The sequence below is a fragment of the Penicillium chermesinum genome, assembly GCF_028974085.1.
Source record: "Penicillium chermesinum strain IBT 19713 chromosome Unknown utg000006l:1.0-2335141.0:1.0-2336784.0, whole genome shotgun sequence".
Taxonomy (NCBI): domain Eukaryota; kingdom Fungi; phylum Ascomycota; class Eurotiomycetes; order Eurotiales; family Aspergillaceae; genus Penicillium; species Penicillium chermesinum.
In genome coordinates this window covers 1,851,833-1,867,949 of record NW_026695316.1, presented here as the reverse complement: position 1 = coordinate 1,867,949, position 16,117 = coordinate 1,851,833, and the positions used below count along the sequence as shown (strand labels likewise).

Below are 16,117 nucleotides of genomic sequence, written 5' to 3'. Positions count from 1 at the left end.
GGCTTGGGGTGGTTACACTGCATGAGTGCCCGAATTTACACTTTGGCTGCGTTTAAATCCCGTGGGGATGGTTGGGCCCGTGACGGTTTCTCCGCGATGCGAACAGCCTTGGTATCGGCAGATTCGTTTTTCTTTTTTTCTTTTTTCTTTCGTTTTCGTTTTTCCTATTTTCCTATTTGCTTTTTTCTTTCTTATGCTAATTCTTTCCCCCTTTTCCATTCTACACATCACATATAGTCTAAATTTGGGGAGATTATTGAGCATTGTGGGTACCAATGATTATCTTTCGAAAGCTTACTAGTAAACGGCATCCCTACAGCTGAAACCTCCAGCCGTTATTCATTGCGGAGTTGCCACCAGCTGAGCCTACGAACGCAAAGCCACACCTACTAGTCAAAGCATGATTTGATATGGCTACCACTACTCCAATAGCGACTCGTGGTTCCCTTCGACTTCAAGATGACACAATCTTGCATAAGGGCCTCCAGCGATCTTATGAGGTCAGTTACGACTATGACGTGGACAATTTCAAATTCACATGCAAGCTCAAGAGGAAATATTCTCGAAAACCAGTCCGAATATTGAAGATCTTCCGATACTCCAACGGTGTTGACGTCGGACAGCATCCTCGTCGCCAACACCCTCTGAGTCCGCGATCAATAGTACAAATGCATTCTTCCGCGATTCAATCATTCTTCTCATCGAAGCCAAGCCGACGGAACATCGGGTCAGATCCCCGAAGGAATCGGAATGCTCGCCCTTCGCAAAGCGTTCCTGGAAACGGCTCTGGAGCAATACATTGTGGATCTCCCTCGAGAACCCGTCCATAGTCGCCCCACATGTCGCGACGAACACTAACCACTGTATCGGGTCGTGGCATGCTAATCGCTAGTCGCTTGGGACTTTTGCGATCGATGGCGGACGATGGGATTCTTGGACCGGGTGGGACGCATTCCACGGCTAGCGGACCGCTACAGGGCGATCGACCTGCTCGCGGGGGCAATTTGATACATCGATCTCTTTCAACGGTCTTGGCTGATCTTCTTAGAATCCCCATGATCGGCTGGAAGGGATATGCTGCTGGGATCTCGGTCGCGGATCAGTGGAGAAAAAGGTGTTCTAGAGTGGCAAGTGGCTTCATTTATTGTTCATTTATAGATATCGAAAATGAGCTAGATTGAAAAATATTCCAAAGAGCCATCTAGGAATCTCCAAATCGTACTAGGAGCCTGAAAAACAAGTGTCCATAGCTCCCCCTGCAAGTTCTGGCAGTGCACCCCTTTAGAAAGGGCTTTGCGTGGGACGTCGCCGCTCAGCAACCCACGGAAAACATGATGGGAAGGGAGATGCCGCATTAGATCGGCACTAATACGAGCAACCCATTCCTCTCTTGAGAAAGAAGCCCAGGTGGTACAGAGAGAACGGCTAATCGAACTCAGACTTCGGAGAAGTACTCCCACATACCTGATTCAGCGAATCTATGTCACCTCTCAAACCCCAAACAGCCACCCTTCAAACTAGGGGCATGGTTGACCCGCCCAGTTCCAGACGCAATCAGCCATAAACGCCAAAGATCTTCGGAACGGGCATCTCCGTACCACGAATCCTGATTGCCACGATTCAAAACCTTAAGATAGGAACCCACTAAGAGAGCAAGGAGCCTCGGCAGATAAGGTTTCCAGTAATTGGATGAGCGCAGAGGCACGAACTGCTCCGTGAGATCTGATCGCCATCAGAAAGATACGTGCCCACCCGGCCGGGGCAACGTAGCGACGCCCCATTAAAATGGTGAGTGGGCCTTCCGAGCTGGTGGTGTCGCCGGATGCCCCCTGAGTGGACCAGGTCCGCTGCAGCCTGATATGGAATTTGCAACTTGAACCCTAATGCAGCTCCCGATAAGTCCTTGGCCCCACCGAGGCGATGGGCCGGGGGGAGGCCTGGAGATATTGGCCCAGCTGATCGGGCGCTGCTTTCGGTGACTGTGCTAGGTCGTGGTTAGTATAGCAATGAAACGGGCTAGTCGCATAATAACTTTCAGGAAACGCAAACCCTCCGAGTATGCTGGAGCTGGATACTGCCGGAGCCGTATGGGTCTAGGGAGCTCTCAGCCTGTTCTCAAGAAGTATAAAGGCATCGCACTGGACTGCACTGCATTGATTTCATTGTATCGTGTTCCATACGCTATTCAGACTCTTACGACAGTGAAGCAACTGCTATCTCGGACCTCTCGACAATGACTATCAGGGCCTTTCCAAGTCGACAGGCGATGGTCTGTCGACTCGGCGAACTCATCTTGCAAGAAAAGACAAACCCGTCGCCAGGATCTCACTATGAGCTGCTGCGAGCGATTGATGAGTTGCGATTGGCCGTAGAAACCCCCACGGAGACCGTCTTGCGACTCATTTACCAGGTATCTTACCCTCCATCGAACATGGAATCGGCACGAGGAAACATGACTGGGGAACGTGCGTACTAACACGTCATTCAAAGCCCCCACAGAATGCCGCGCTTCGAGCGGTGATGGACTTGGGCATATTCCCCATACTAATGGAGACACAAAATCGCGAAAGTGGGGTGTCTGCATCATACCTCGCCAAGTGTAGTGGGGCAGATCGAGAGCTGATTGGTAAGGTTATCGATTCCCATGCATAAGCCAGATCCTGTGATGGGCTAACCTCCCAACTCTAGTCCGCTTGATGCGTGTGATCGTTTCCCTCGGCCTGTGCAGCCCATCAGGTGTGGAGGGATACCGGGCAAATGAGAAGACTGTCGCACTGACGCAGCCAATTGGCAGAGACGGAGTGCCATGCATGTATGTTCTCAATGCCCATTGTTCAAACCACAGTGTAGGTGGGGGCCCTGCAGGACCGAAATAGTAATTTGTTTGCACAGTTATGATCTCACAGTGCCGACCCTGAGCAAGCTGCCTGAGTATTTGCGGCAACATGATTATGCCAACCCCGAGGAGTACGCCAGCTCACCCATGCAGTGGGCAGTCGGGCAGAGTCAATTTGAGTGGCTTGCAAACCACCCAGATCAACAGGCCCTTTTCAATTCGTACATGGCAAGCCGACGGGAAGGCCGTCCGATGTGGTACGACATTTACCCCGTCGAGAGGCTCCTAGGACAGGGAATGCCGTACGAGGATTCCATCTTTCTTGTGGATATCGGAGGTAATCAGGGACATGACCTGCGCCGCTTCAGGCAGAGATACTGCCATCTCCCCGGCAAGGTTATCCTGCAGGATCAGCCCAAGGTCGTGGCCGGAGTGACCGGAGGCGAGGCGTCCGGGATCGAAGTGATGGGATACAACTTTTTGGATCCACAACCCATCAGAGGCGCTCGAGCGTACTACTTTCGCTCAATTTTCCACGACTGGCCGGATCACATCTGTCAAAAGATTCTCCGAAACACCGTCGCCGCTATGGCGCCGGATTACTCCCGCATTCTGATCGTTGATATGGTGTTGCCCGACATTGAGACCCCCTTACTCCAGGCATCCTTGGATATCCAAATGATGAGCATTGGTGCGGGCGTGGAACGATCCGAGCGACAGTGGCGAGAGCTTCTGGAAAGCGTTGGTTTGCAAATCACAGGAATTTGGTGCCAGAGTCCTGGCATGGAATCAGTGATTGAGGCTGTCCCAGTTCACGGGCATTGTATGACACCGTGACCTGGAGCTAGGGGAATCCATTTGAAGGCGTATAGACTACCAGTTGGGCCCAGGTTCTGCGTGGACGGGATCTTGCAGTGAAGGGTTTAACTCTATTTCCATCATACATAGCATAGAAATTTATTCCAAGTTGCTTTGAGAATTCACGAAATTGGCTCCATCTACAGCAGCTTGATCGAGCACCCCAATATCGTGTAAGGATAAGCCTTGCTCGTCAAGTTAACTATGTAGCTCTTCTGGATCTTTTGAATTCCTCATCCGTCCGCCAAAACGAGCGGTGTCGTCCCTGGAGCAAAATTACCAGTGCATCGAGGATTCACGAGCCCGCTCAATGTTTTCTTCACGAGCATTGGAACCCGCTCCCTGAGGGTTTTCATGGCAATCTCATTTCATGGTAGTCCCATACAAAGTCCTACCATTCGCGGGGCTCGAGCAGCTGATCCCTGGAACTTGGATATTTGAAAGGAAGTCGGCAAGGAAGTCAATCGTTTGGCTCTCAGGATCCTCGGAGCCGAGTGTTTTTTGGGGACCGCCTTGTTTGGATTCAACAAAGCTACCTTGCCAAATTGTCAGCCATCGTAGGTCTGTACTCTGCAGCGTATGCCTTACGGCTGCTAGGCCGATCGAATGGCCGCCATCGCCGTCACCAAGGATGTGACCCCAGCCACCAATGCGCACAAAGCGTATCAAACGTTTCAGAGGGTTGAGCGAACTACGGCGTGGCGTATCGATGCTCTGCAGAAGCCTGCTATGACGCAGCTTGCCACAGGCGGAGGTTTGTGTCTGCTGATCTTCTTGGTGCGATTCCATTGTCCTAGCAGTAACTATCACCAGCGAGGCGGAGAACGCAGAGGTTGATGTAAAGCACCCCTCGACCCCAAGATTGGCCATCAGCAGTTAAAGATCTGAATTACGCGACTGAAAGAATAAATAAATAGAGCAATTCGTGCACATGGCATCTCGGCGTACCCCTATAAACGAATCTAAGTGAATCGTTGGGGGTGGATTTGGAGAATAGTTCTCCCAGGAAGAAACTACATTATGTACAGGGCAGTCCGCAGCAGGGGAATATGCCAGACTCTGGTATCAGGTACCTTAGCGAACAACGTTCTTGAGCACCCCACTCTCCAGCCAGAGCTTCGTGTACTGCTTGTGAGCCCAGTCCATCCACGGACCCATCGGGACCGCATCAGCCTTGCCCTCGCCCTGGAAGAAGCAGCTCTTCAGAGTGAATTCAGCAATGCCCTGCTCCGGCTTGACAACAGCGCCGATCTGGAAAAGGCCGTCGGCGGGCCGCACGTCGCGATGGCGGGGGGTATCACCGCAGCGGATGGTAATGAGGTCATCGGTCTTCTCAAGAACCTCGAAGTGGTCGGTGATCAGGGTGCCGACATTGTACTCGTTCTTGAGAAGATCCTTGCGGTCCCAGAGCTGATCGGGGGTTTCAGCACGATATTTTCGCTCGAGGAACGCGCGCTGGGGGGATGTAGCCTGCGGGAAGAAAGGGGAAAAAAAAAGGCGCTCATTAGCTCGCGGCACATGACATCTCAGCGTGCGGACATACCTAATCCTCCCCAAATCCCGGCGCAAAAGGCCTCGACCAGCTTGCCCTTCTTCTCGAGGAGCTCGGGGCGGATTTTATCGAGCGGGATGCGACGGACGCAGAGGTCGTGGGTGGTGGGGTTGTTGTTGGGGTTGAACTTCTTGTAGAACGGCGACTGGAAGATGGGGTCGGTCGCGGCCATTGGCACGAACTCGTCATTGCGCGTGCTGCCGAAGAACAGACCGATTGTGGCGACGGAGCCGAAGGCCGTCACTTTCAGCGTGCGACTGATCAAACCCATTGTTGCTGCTGAGAGGAAGCTGGGGTTGAGAGCAAGAGGAAGAGCGGGAGGGCGGCTGATGGAGCTCCCGTCACGAGGGCTCTTTCCCCGTCTTGGTGTTTTCGCCGTCATGCTCTCACTCTCTCAGCAATATGCTTGTTAGGAATAGAAAAGTGAGATCAGGCCAGACGAGTAACTATTCCAGTGAGTGCTCGATATTCGGCATTCCCATCCAGCTTGAATAGCATTGTCGACACAATTGACTTGCGCACGCCTGCAACTCATGAGGGTAGAGGAGGGTGGAAGGGTTGGTGGCTAATAGAAGTCAACAAAAATTCCAATGGCCTCGAATAAACCACGAGATTCAGCTGTATCCAACTTCGTGGGAGCATTCTCGATTTCAACCAAAGGCCTAGGTATTTGATCTAATCTCCGAGGTCTTCTATCTGATCTTCTCCAGGGCAAAAGCTAGCCGTCCGGGTTTCCCGGAATGCTCAACAAGCCCGACAAACAGTCCATTTCGATACTTGAGAAGATAGCACTCGAAGGAGGACTCGAGGAAAGCGTCTCAGGTCCTCGTTCATACTCAGATATTTACTATTCCACTTTTGCTTTCAACAGACCACGATACCCATTACACCTCTTCATACCATATTCGATTCTGCCCAGTACAGATTAGGAAATGATTAACGCGAGGTTCTTCAGCGGCGCAAGGGTGGAGTTCTAGATCCTCTTCCCCAGGAGTCGACTCGGAACGAGGGTCCTCTCCAACCTTGTCTTCTTCGACAATCCTACAGAAGAGCGCGCTAGAGAGGAATTTTGGATTATACTTACGAACGTATCCTTTTGAAGCTCACAGGCCGAAACGAGTGACAATTTAAATTTTTTTAAGTTATGTTCAGAACGCAAACCAATATCCACCATCCATCCAACTCCGATCGCTCCCGAGACCAACCGAACTCCGAGCTAAATCCTCCCACCGGGCACCAAATCAACCTTACTAGTAAAACAGTCAAGAATGTATGAGTCCAGCCTAAAGCTAACTCGTAATAGCATCTTACACCATCGCCACTTAAGGCAGCACAACACGCCTGGCGCGCCGAGCCCTAGGCAGGAGACTGCTAGAGGCAGGAGGAGAGGCAGACAGCACAGGGCTCGAGGTAGTAGTAGAGACAGACGGGGGAGTGCTAGAAGTAGCAGTGGAGAAAGACAAGGGAGTGCTGGAAGTAGCACTAGAGACGGACAGGGGAGTGCTAGAAGCAGGAGTCGAGACAGACAAGGGAGTGCTAGAAGTAGCACTAGAGACAGACAGGGGAGTGCTAGAAGCAGGAGTCGAGACAGACAAGGGAGTGCTAGAAGTAGCACTAGAGACAGACAGGGGAGTGCTAGAAGCAGGAGTCGAGATAGATAAGGGAGTGCTAGAAGTAGCACTAGAGACAGACAGGGGAGTGCTAGAAGCAGGAGTCGAGATAGATAAGGGAGTGCTAGAAGTAGCACTAGAGACAGACAGGGGAGTGCTAGAAGCACGGGTCGAGACAGACAGCGGAGTGCTCGAGGAGACGGACAGGGGGGTGCTCGAGCTAGCAGTAGAGACAGCCAAGGGCGTGCTAGAAGCACGGGTCGAGACAGACAGCGGAGTGCTCGAGGAGACGGACAGGGGGGTGCTCGAGGCACGGGTAGAGACAGCCAAGGGCGTGCTAGAGATAGCAGTAGAGACAGACAGGGGAGTGCTAGAGGAGACGGACAGGGGAGTGCTCGAGCTAGCACTAGAGACAGCCAAGGGCGTGCTAGAAGCACGGGTAGAGACGGACAGCGGAGTGCTAGACGACGCGGACAGGGGGGTGCTCGAGCTAGCAGTAGAGACAGCCAAGGGCGTGCTAGAAGCACGGGTCGAGACAGACAGCGGAGTGCTCGAGGAGACGGACAGGGGGGGTGCTCGAGGCACGGGTAGAGACAGCCAAGGGCGTGCTAGAAGCACGAGTCGAGACAGACAGCGGAGTGCTAGAGATAGCAGTAGAGACAGACAAAGGAGTGCTAGAAGCACGGGTAGAGACAGACAGCGGAGTGCTAGACGACACGGACAGGGGGGTGCTCGAGCTAGCGCTAGAGACAGACAAGGGAGTGCTAGAAGCACGGGTAGAGACGGACAGCGGAGTGCTAGACGACGCGGACAGGGGGGTGCTCGAGCTAGCGCTAGAGACAGTCAAGGGCGTGCTAGAAGCACGGGTCGAGACAGACGCAGAAGTAGAAGAAGAACGTGCCAACGGGGTGCTACTGGAAGCAGTAGGAGTAGCAGTAGAGGAGCCAGCAGCAGAGCCGGTAGCAGCAGAGCTGGTAGCAGTAGAGCTGGTAGCAGTAGAAGAGCCAGCAGTAGAGCTGGTAGCAGTGGAAGAGCCAGCAGCAGAGCTCGTCGTAGTTGAGGAGCCGTGCTCCATGGTATAGCTAGCGAGCTCGGAGCTAATGGACTCTACTTCCGAGATGATACCGGGCAGATCGGTAGGGATAGCCACAGTGCCAGTCTGGGTTATAAGGGCAGAGCCAATGGACTCGATCTCTGAGATGATACCAGGTAGATCGGTAGGGATGGCCAGATTGCTACTCCGGGGGAAACTGTCGGATATAAGGGCAGAGCCAATGGACTCCACCTCTGAGATGAGACCAGGCAGATTGGTAGGGATGGCCATATTGCCAGTCATGGGGTGACTGTCAGATATAAGGGCAGAGCCAATGGACTCCACCTCCGAGATGACAGCTGGCAGAGCGGTAGGGATGGCCATATTCTGGCCAGGCTCGAGGATACCGACAGATATGAGGACAGAGCTAATGTACTCCACCTCCACGATGACACCGGGCAGATCGGTAGGAGTGGGACGATTCTCGTCAGGCTCGATGATAGTGATAGATACGAGGACATAGGTGATGGATTCCACCTCCGAGATGACACCGGGCAGGTCGGTAGGGGTGGCCAGAGCGCCAGGCTCGAGGATACCGACAGATACGAGGGCAGAGCTAATGTACTCTACCTCCGCGATGACGCCGGGCAGATCGGTAGGGACGGCGTGATTGCCATTGGGGACACTGCCAGACACCGTCGTAGTGCCCGTAGGATCCTCCGAGACGGGGGCGGGGACAACTGTGGGGGCGGCTTGATTATCGCCAGTCTCAAGGATGGTGCTGGATATAAGGACAGAGCCAATATACTCCACCTCCACGACGATCCTGGGCAGATCAGTAGGGATAGCCACATCAGCAGTCTTGGGGTATTTGCCGGATATAAGGGCAGAGCCAATAGACTCTACCTCCGAGATGATACCAGGCAGATCAGTAGGGATAGGCAGATCAGTAGGAATGGCCAGATCGACAGTCTTGGGAACAAGATCGGATATAATGGCATAGCCAATAGACTCTACTTCCGAGATGACACCGGGCAGATCGGTAGGGAAGGCCAGATTCTGGCCAGGCTCGAGGATACCGATAGATACGAGGGCAGAGCTAATAGACTCCACCTCCGAGATGACACCGGGCAGATCAGTAGGAACAGGCAGATCAGTAGGAATGGCCAGAGTGCCAGTCATGGGGACGCACGACCCGTTGTACTTGGCCCCGGTGCCACCTGGGAAGGCGCAAGGGAGAGAGGTGTTCCTGGGGATCGCGGTAGGTGTACCTGAGGTCAGGATGAGCGCGCCCCGAGGACGTGGCATTCGAGTATCTGAAGTGGGGGAATGCGAGGGCAGACCCAGCCAGGCACAAAGCCACGGTAGCGACAGAAGTCTTCATTTCGGGGCAACAAAAAAAAGAGATCGAATGAAGAGAAAGAAAAAAGACTCCAAGGGAAAAAAAGAGAGGGATTGGATAGGACCCTCTTCCAGTGACGAGTAGAGGGTATTTATGCCGAATAGAGAGAGGTATTTATGTAACTTTTCTCGGCCCTGTCGTGACGCAGGACCAAGGCGTAGATCCTATAGATCGGTAGATCCCCGAGATGAGATTCCCGGTTCTTGCGAATCCAATCAGCGAGTCCACATGGCCGTTCAGGGGCCCACACGTGGTGATCGCGTCCACAAGGTGTCTCGTTCTAGATCCTCTCAGTCCGGCCGAGTCTAGGACCGAAATCAAGGATTCGTTGGCGCCGTTGCTGGTGGAGACAGAGGAGGTCCCATTTGGCTCTAGAATCGAGATAAGAATCCAAGCTTATTCCCTCTACTGCCGGAACTCCACAGAACTTGGTCCAGAACTTCCTCCAATGATAGCTGATCTAGCAGCCTCAATTTCGAGATCTTTGCTCCCACGGGAACTGCCTGAAAGGTCTACGGGTTGACCCTGCTTAGTACCAGTAAATGCATGAAAGTAAATTTTCGGGGGTATTTACAGCATTATCATGTACAGTACACCACCTCCGAGGAGAACACCGGGACGAGGGCGGACCATTGACCGGGTCAGGGGATTAGAGAGAGGACCACCGACTGAGAATCCCCTGTTTATAGAGCAGTCGAGATTGCCGGAAAACCCCTGATGATGGAGCAGTCGAAATCGCCGGATTTGACAATAAAATCCGAGCGAATGTTTGGTTCGCCCCGCCGAAGAGTAAAGGCTCCGAGACTCCGCCGAGACCCAATGGTCGACACAGCAGGTCACAAAGCTCTATGCGCAGGCAAATAAATCGCGCTATGGTGTGCATAAGTTCGCTTAGCCCTTGGAACCCTGTTTTATTACACTTTGAGAACTTTTTCAGGTTGTGGCTTCACGCCCAGAATCACGTCTCCCCATTTCCTTCGGACTTTCCACGGCTTCCACGAGCCACCGAAGCGATGGTTAATGCAAGCTTGCTCGCTATCGTAGTCCTCTGACTGGCTATGGCGCTGTCCATTGCCCCATGCATTGATCGGCAACACGCAAAGGCCTCCAAAATCCCGCTCCTTCCCTATCTTTGCCTCCGACGCGTTCACGCATAGCGTTTCCTGGAGGCGGTAGAACGGAGCCCAGGTCACCCGCTGGAGAGGGAAACTCTGGCCCGGTGGGACGAGATCGCCCAGTCCAGCATCCGCCTCGACAGACTGCTCCACAAGCGGGTGCGACGAAGGCAGGGTGTGCGAGAGAACATCCATAATCGCATCCGTGAACACACCCGGTCCGGTGACCTCCAGAATCGCCAGCTCAGTCCACTTGGGGCCAAAAAAGATCCCGCCTGTCGCGAGGTGCTTTTTGGTGTGTGACAGGACGCGGACGATCACTTCGCGGAGCAAGGGGCTGAACCGGCGCGGCGCATGGATGGTATACTGCAGGAAACCGTAGCGGCGCACCCAGTGCCAGTGCTTCATTTCCTCCTCGGAGGCGTAAGGCTCATCGATCTCAATTCCAAGGACCAGCGAGACATCGTTTTCCTCGCTAAAGAGCGACTGTGGGGCTGAGGGACAGGATTTGATGGATCGCTTGGGGAACACGTCTACATCCGCGTAGTAGCCACCGTAGTACCACAGAATTAAGTAGCGAATCAGATCGCCGCGTTGGACGAAGCGCGGGTATGCGTGATAAAGGTCGGCGAGACCGGGACAGAGGCTAGGGTTTTCGTAACGAATTCTTCGGCCCAGGGACCCGTCGCGAGCTGAAAAAGGAGGAAGTCAGCATTTGTCATGCTCCATAGGGAGGGGCCACGGGGACATAAGGTTCATACCTTGTACTCCCATTCCGGATTCGCTGCCTCCATTTCGATCGCATCCTGGGGTCGCTCCGGGTCCTTCAACAGGACCTGCCAGATTGTGTCGACATGGTGCGGCGGGGGCCCATGTTGGTCGCGCTCTTCAATTGCCTTGAGCGCTTTCGTAAGCTGCCTTTCATACTCGACATCGGGATTTTCCCGGAAGGAGGAGTGATGGAGGTATCGCGGTCGATCGTGGTTTTTGGGATGCCAAGTCTCGTGCTTGGTTGGTGTGGTGTCCGACCTGTCGAAGTAGACGACCAACAAGAAAACGATACTGAGGGTGAGGAGAAAGGTCTTTACGAGCCGCCTAGTCAGTCGCCCTCGGGGTCCCCGCGATGTGAGGTCGGCGGAAGAGCATAGTGGGATCCGGTCATTGGGGATTACTCGAGCTCACCAGGGTAAAAGGAACCAAGGTTTTGAGCTGGCGAGATGCCAAGACGTCCTGGGAGGCTGAGTTAGGTTTTTTTTGCGGCTAACTGTCCTGGGAATTTGGGCGGTGTTAGTGGCAGCGGTCGCCCCAAAGCGGCGCCAACCACCGTCGACAATCGGGCTTGACGGTGGGGGGTATTTGGGGGCGGACTGGCCAAATCGACTCCAGGTCCGCTTTCTAGTAAAGTGTCCTGCTTTGCGGGAAGTAGTACCCTTTACTGCCCCCCCTGTAACCGCAGACGCCATCGCCTTTGAGGCTCAACGGGAGCTCAAAAAGGGTCTTCACTTTCATGATAAGAGGCGACACTGTTCCGAATCCGGATTAGCGCGCTCCGTTCAGAATCTCGGCCTCGTGCTTGTACTGAACACACGTGGCCCAAAAAGTTGCTGCATCGGAAGCGATGCTTCTGCTGGCCCTACTATGGTGGAAGTAATTCGTACTCATACTAATGCCTCTCCGTGTATCGAGGAATCCGCTCGCCCCTCGATCATATAGGTTATTTCAATCCTCCAAATATGAAACTGAACTTGGAGAGGGAAAGAATTTGTCGCTGAATGGGCCGATACTCTTCGAGTTGTCCAAACCACACTGTACTTCCCTTACATATCGATATTCACTACTTGTACTATAATGCAGACAGAAAGTTAGGAATAACCGCCAGGCAATGTATTAGGTGTATAATAGGAATATGAACAGTATCGTACGCAGGAATACAGTATACCGTCACCATGACTCATAATGCATCAAAGTGCCTTAATGGCGGCCCATGATCTTCTTATAGTGGCGGTCTAAGCCAGACCCAATAGCATTGCTAGCCTCCTCAACAAGCTCCTCTTCCGACAGGCCAGAACGCTTGGAAATCTTCGACGCGGGGTCCTCTCGCGAAAGCTCGACGTGCAAGTACACAGAAGCCTTCTTGCCGCTGAACATAGCGTGAGGAACATTGGTCGAGCCGTCGCTGTTCGCATCGCCGATGGCCCACACGCCAGCCTGGCTAGTCCGCATGCTGCTGGTGACAACATCGATCTTGTTGTTGGTGATATTCAGGCCCATCTGAGCGGGGAGTTGGGAGTACTGCACAGTAGGAGCGTTGATGATGAATGCGTTGCGCTCAATAGGCTCGCCCTCGGTGAAGTGCACGAGGAACTTGTCGTACTGCTCATCGATGGTCTTGTTGCGGTGCACACCACCGTCCTGAATGCGCTCGAGAGAGCTAATGGTGCGATTCTCAATCGTCACGTTCCAGGCGTTCAGCTGCTCCAGCCACTTATCGTGCTGACTCTGGGCGGCGGCTTCGCCGGCGGGAGTGTAGGTGCCATTCACGAACGCGATGATGTCGGAGAATTGGGTGTTGGTCTCCAGCACGCTGCCGAGGACGTCGGCAATGTTGGAGATGATGCCGAAAGGCTGGTCACGGTGCCTGTGCGTTGATGATTAGCTCCGACTCTTGTATGTTGTAGGGCTGTTTCTAGAAGGAGCTTACTCGTAACCGTCGCACCAGGGGCACCAGAAGAGTCCCTTGCCCCAAGCAGCAGCGATACCGGGAGTGCTGGGCAGCACATCGCGCAGACCGGTGGCGAGAACGATCTTGCGAGCAGAGTAGTGCTTGCCGGTGTGGTCGGTGACATTGAAGATGGTGAAGTCCTCGTCTCCAACGGAGGTAATGTTCGTCACCGTTGAGTTAGAGAAGTGAGCTGTAGGGTAACGCTCAATCTGCTTGCGCGCCTCGGCGCGGAAAACGGAAGGGACGGTGCCTGGCCATTGTGTCAATAAACATGTTATTGTGCGGCCTGGATCATAACCTCATACCATCGTTTCCAATGACATCGTGCATCTCCCGAGTAACGGCATTGCGGTAGTGGTGGTTATCGAACAGCAAAGCCTTGCGACGCACGCGAGAGACACCACTCAAGGCGCTCAAGCCAGCAGGGCCTCCGCCAACAATGATGACGTCGTAGTCAGTCTTTGGGATAGGCTCGGCAGCAACGAGTCCACAAGCCAACAGGACGGCGGGAAGAAGAGATCCGAGTCTTACCATTGTGACGATCTTGACTGAGTAGGCCTGGCAATGGGGACCAGAGCATGGGGCTTTTATTCCCTTTTATATCTACGAAGGAAAGTTCCAGACCCCTTTTGCTGGAGCAGTGATGGACGGGCCCATCAATGCCCGCAGCAAGACTATAACACATCATGTGGGGAGTTGAGCGGATTTCTTCAGCCCACGAGTCCAGAGTGCGGAAGGGATCATCGCGATCGACGCCTCCTAGCACAGCTCACAGAACATAGTTGGACTGAGAGCTCTCGGATGGAGCGGAAATCTCTAGTGGAACCTGCTAGATGCTTGGCAGTTGTGGGACACGGAAGAAGTTGTTTAGAGTCGTACGCCATGACGGAGGTGTACAAGCATGTCAACATCGCCCCCCCTAGGAGACCCTTGGCGTCCCTGGAAGAATTAAGCTCAATTGCAAAACCAATGATAGTAATTATTATAAAGGCCCCTTGTCCACTAGCTTACGGGTTGATTTGAGTCCCCAAGATCAACTGGCGAACGCAAAACCACGAACGATGGGTCCAGGCAGCTCGATATGCACGATTGGGTTCTATGGCCTTGGCAGATCCCCGTCGATCGGCGTGTGGCTGCAGCTGAAAGCTCGCATTCTCTCCAGGATTTTCTCCAGAGCGAAAGATTCCGTAAAGAAGTCCCGTTGCGGCCGAGTCGCATGCCGTCAAATATCTCTGCGCAAATATCTTGGCGACTGATGCCTTTGCTTAGGCAAATGGTGTGATTGTCAAGGATTTAATGGCAGGCATCCTGCCAATCGACATGGAGATAATCCCGCAGTGGGTCCCGTGCGAGCTCTTTTTCTCGATCACCCAATGGGACCCGCGAATTGCGCGCACAAGGGACTGCACAGTGAGATCATCTCGTGTTCGAATCAAGGTTAAGAGCTCTGATTCCCCATGTTGATCCTCGAGGCTTCGGGGCGCACCAAGCGGGGTGCATGGAAAAAGTTCCAAGGTTCAGCAGGTGATGTGTAACATAAGATAGCCCTGGAAGCCCTGGAAGTGCCGACATCCGACTTGAGCGGCAAAGCGATGGGTCTGTACTAATCACAATGAACAAGAGACCCTGAGGTGGATAACTTTCGATCCACATTAATTGTACGCATAGAACGCCGAGCTCTAAGCCACAGCTCCATCCCTTGCCATGGCCAGAGAAACAACCACATATACCACTCCGTAGTGAGCAAAAGAGGTATATCGCCTTATTTGCACGTCGGCAGATAGTATCCACTAGGAAATGTTGGGGATGCCCCTGGCTCGAACATTCAAAAGCTTCAAACGTGGACTGCTTTGCACTGCGTCTCAGGTTTCCGGAAAATACCTCCCGCCGCGCCTGCCAGTGGTCAAAGTAGAACAGCTTTCAGTCGGTTAAAACCATGGAAATGGAGAAGCGGGATAATTAAAGTCCATTGCAGAATGCTGTTTAAGAATACATGGTATTCACACTGTCTCAAAGGCTTTACTACTCGGGCAAGCAGTTACTTTCGAGCCCTCCACGAGGCCAAACTACCGACCCATCCAGCCACCATCCACAGTATGCACCTCACCACTGACGTACGCGCTCGCCCTGGAAGCTAAATAGACAGCTGGGCCCTTGAAGTCATCCGGGTTTCCCCACCGACCAGCAGGGATTCTCGCAAGAATACTGGCAGCACGCTCCTTGTCCTCAATGAGCGCCGTGTTCATGTCCGTCGCTACATATCCCGGTGCGATTGCGTTGACATTTACTCCCTTCGAGCTCCACTCATTGGAAAGAGCCTTGGTGAGCTGCGCAATACCACCCTTGGCGGCCGCATAAGCGGGTACCGTCAGCCCGCCCTGGAACGAAGTCAGCGAGGCCACATTGATAATGCTGCCGCGCTGTCCCCAGGCATTGGGAGGCCGGTTGAGCATATAGGCGCCGACGTCCCGACAAAGAGTGAAAACAGTCGTTAAATTAACCTGGAGGACCTTTTGGAACGAATCGGATTGATCAGTGACGAGATCATGGGGCTACACAATTCCGCAGGAAAGCATACCTCGTCCCAATCGCTTGAAGGGAAGATGTGACTCGGGTGTCGACGCTGGATACCGGCACTGTTGATCAGAATACTGATATCGTGGTCCTTGACGACGGTGGCGACCAGCGCCGCAACGGAGTCTTGAACAGCGAGATCCGCTGTGTAGATTGCGGCCTTGCGGCCCAGCTTCTCCACTGCTTGCTTTGTTTCCTGATTACTAGTATCTCGCTGTAAACCACTGTCAGTACTATAATTTTTGCTGATCTCCGCAATCCTAAAGTTTACCTGCACCAGAACAATGTCTGCTCCAGCTTCAGCCAGCGCAATAGCCATGGCCTGGCCGATGCCACGGGTGCCTCCCGTTACGAGGGCTGTCCTATCATGAAGAGTGAAGAGGTCTGTCATTTTAACTTTTGTCTGATTTAGGGT

The 16,117-nt window shown here is 53.4% G+C and overlaps 7 protein-coding genes across 7 annotated transcripts; 2 read left to right on the top strand and 5 right to left on the bottom strand.

Annotated features, from left to right (window-relative positions):
• Nucleotides 1–2,233: 2,233 nt before the first annotated feature.
• N7468_008518 (uncharacterized protein) lies at nucleotides 2,234–3,673 on the top strand (the record flags this gene model as incomplete). The annotated part of the gene is made up of 4 exons (XM_058477814.1): nucleotides 2,234–2,410; nucleotides 2,491–2,626; nucleotides 2,689–2,812; nucleotides 2,893–3,673. 4 exons carry the CDS (start codon nucleotides 2,234–2,236, stop codon nucleotides 3,671–3,673), a joined length of 1,218 nt encoding a protein of 405 aa, XP_058328159.1.
• Nucleotides 3,674–4,300: 627 nt separating this feature from the next.
• Nucleotides 4,301–4,574, top strand: N7468_008517 (uncharacterized protein; the record flags this gene model as incomplete). The annotated part of the gene is made up of 2 exons (XM_058477813.1): nucleotides 4,301–4,448; nucleotides 4,495–4,574. 2 exons carry the CDS (start codon nucleotides 4,301–4,303, stop codon nucleotides 4,572–4,574), a joined length of 228 nt encoding a protein of 75 aa, XP_058328158.1.
• A 194-nt stretch (nucleotides 4,575–4,768) lies between these two features.
• On the bottom strand, nucleotides 4,769–5,517 carry N7468_008516 (uncharacterized protein; the record flags this gene model as incomplete). Its single annotated transcript, XM_058477812.1, has 2 exons — nucleotides 4,769–5,164; nucleotides 5,275–5,517. The coding sequence occupies 2 exons, from the start codon at nucleotides 5,515–5,517 to the stop codon at nucleotides 4,769–4,771; spliced, it is 639 nt and encodes a 212-aa protein (XP_058328157.1).
• A 1,856-nt stretch (nucleotides 5,518–7,373) lies between these two features.
• N7468_008515 (uncharacterized protein) lies at nucleotides 7,374–9,197 on the bottom strand (the record flags this gene model as incomplete). Its single annotated transcript, XM_058477811.1, has 1 exon — nucleotides 7,374–9,197. One exon carries the CDS (start codon nucleotides 9,195–9,197, stop codon nucleotides 7,374–7,376), a length of 1,824 nt encoding a protein of 607 aa, XP_058328156.1.
• A 1,008-nt stretch (nucleotides 9,198–10,205) lies between these two features.
• N7468_008514 (uncharacterized protein) lies at nucleotides 10,206–11,869 on the bottom strand (the record flags this gene model as incomplete). Its single annotated transcript, XM_058477810.1, has 3 exons — nucleotides 10,206–11,052; nucleotides 11,175–11,488; nucleotides 11,672–11,869. The coding sequence occupies 3 exons, from the start codon at nucleotides 11,867–11,869 to the stop codon at nucleotides 10,206–10,208; spliced, it is 1,359 nt and encodes a 452-aa protein (XP_058328155.1).
• Nucleotides 11,870–12,377: 508 nt separating this feature from the next.
• N7468_008513 (NAD(P)/FAD-dependent oxidoreductase) lies at nucleotides 12,378–13,662 on the bottom strand (the record flags this gene model as incomplete). The annotated part of the gene is made up of 3 exons (XM_058477809.1): nucleotides 12,378–13,044; nucleotides 13,108–13,378; nucleotides 13,434–13,662. The coding sequence occupies 3 exons, from the start codon at nucleotides 13,660–13,662 to the stop codon at nucleotides 12,378–12,380; spliced, it is 1,167 nt and encodes a 388-aa protein (XP_058328154.1).
• A 1,532-nt stretch (nucleotides 13,663–15,194) lies between these two features.
• Nucleotides 15,195–16,093, bottom strand: N7468_008512 (uncharacterized protein; the record flags this gene model as incomplete). Its single annotated transcript, XM_058477808.1, has 2 exons — nucleotides 15,195–15,638; nucleotides 15,707–16,093. 2 exons carry the CDS (start codon nucleotides 16,091–16,093, stop codon nucleotides 15,195–15,197), a joined length of 831 nt encoding a protein of 276 aa, XP_058328153.1.
• Nucleotides 16,094–16,117: the final 24 nt, after the last annotated feature.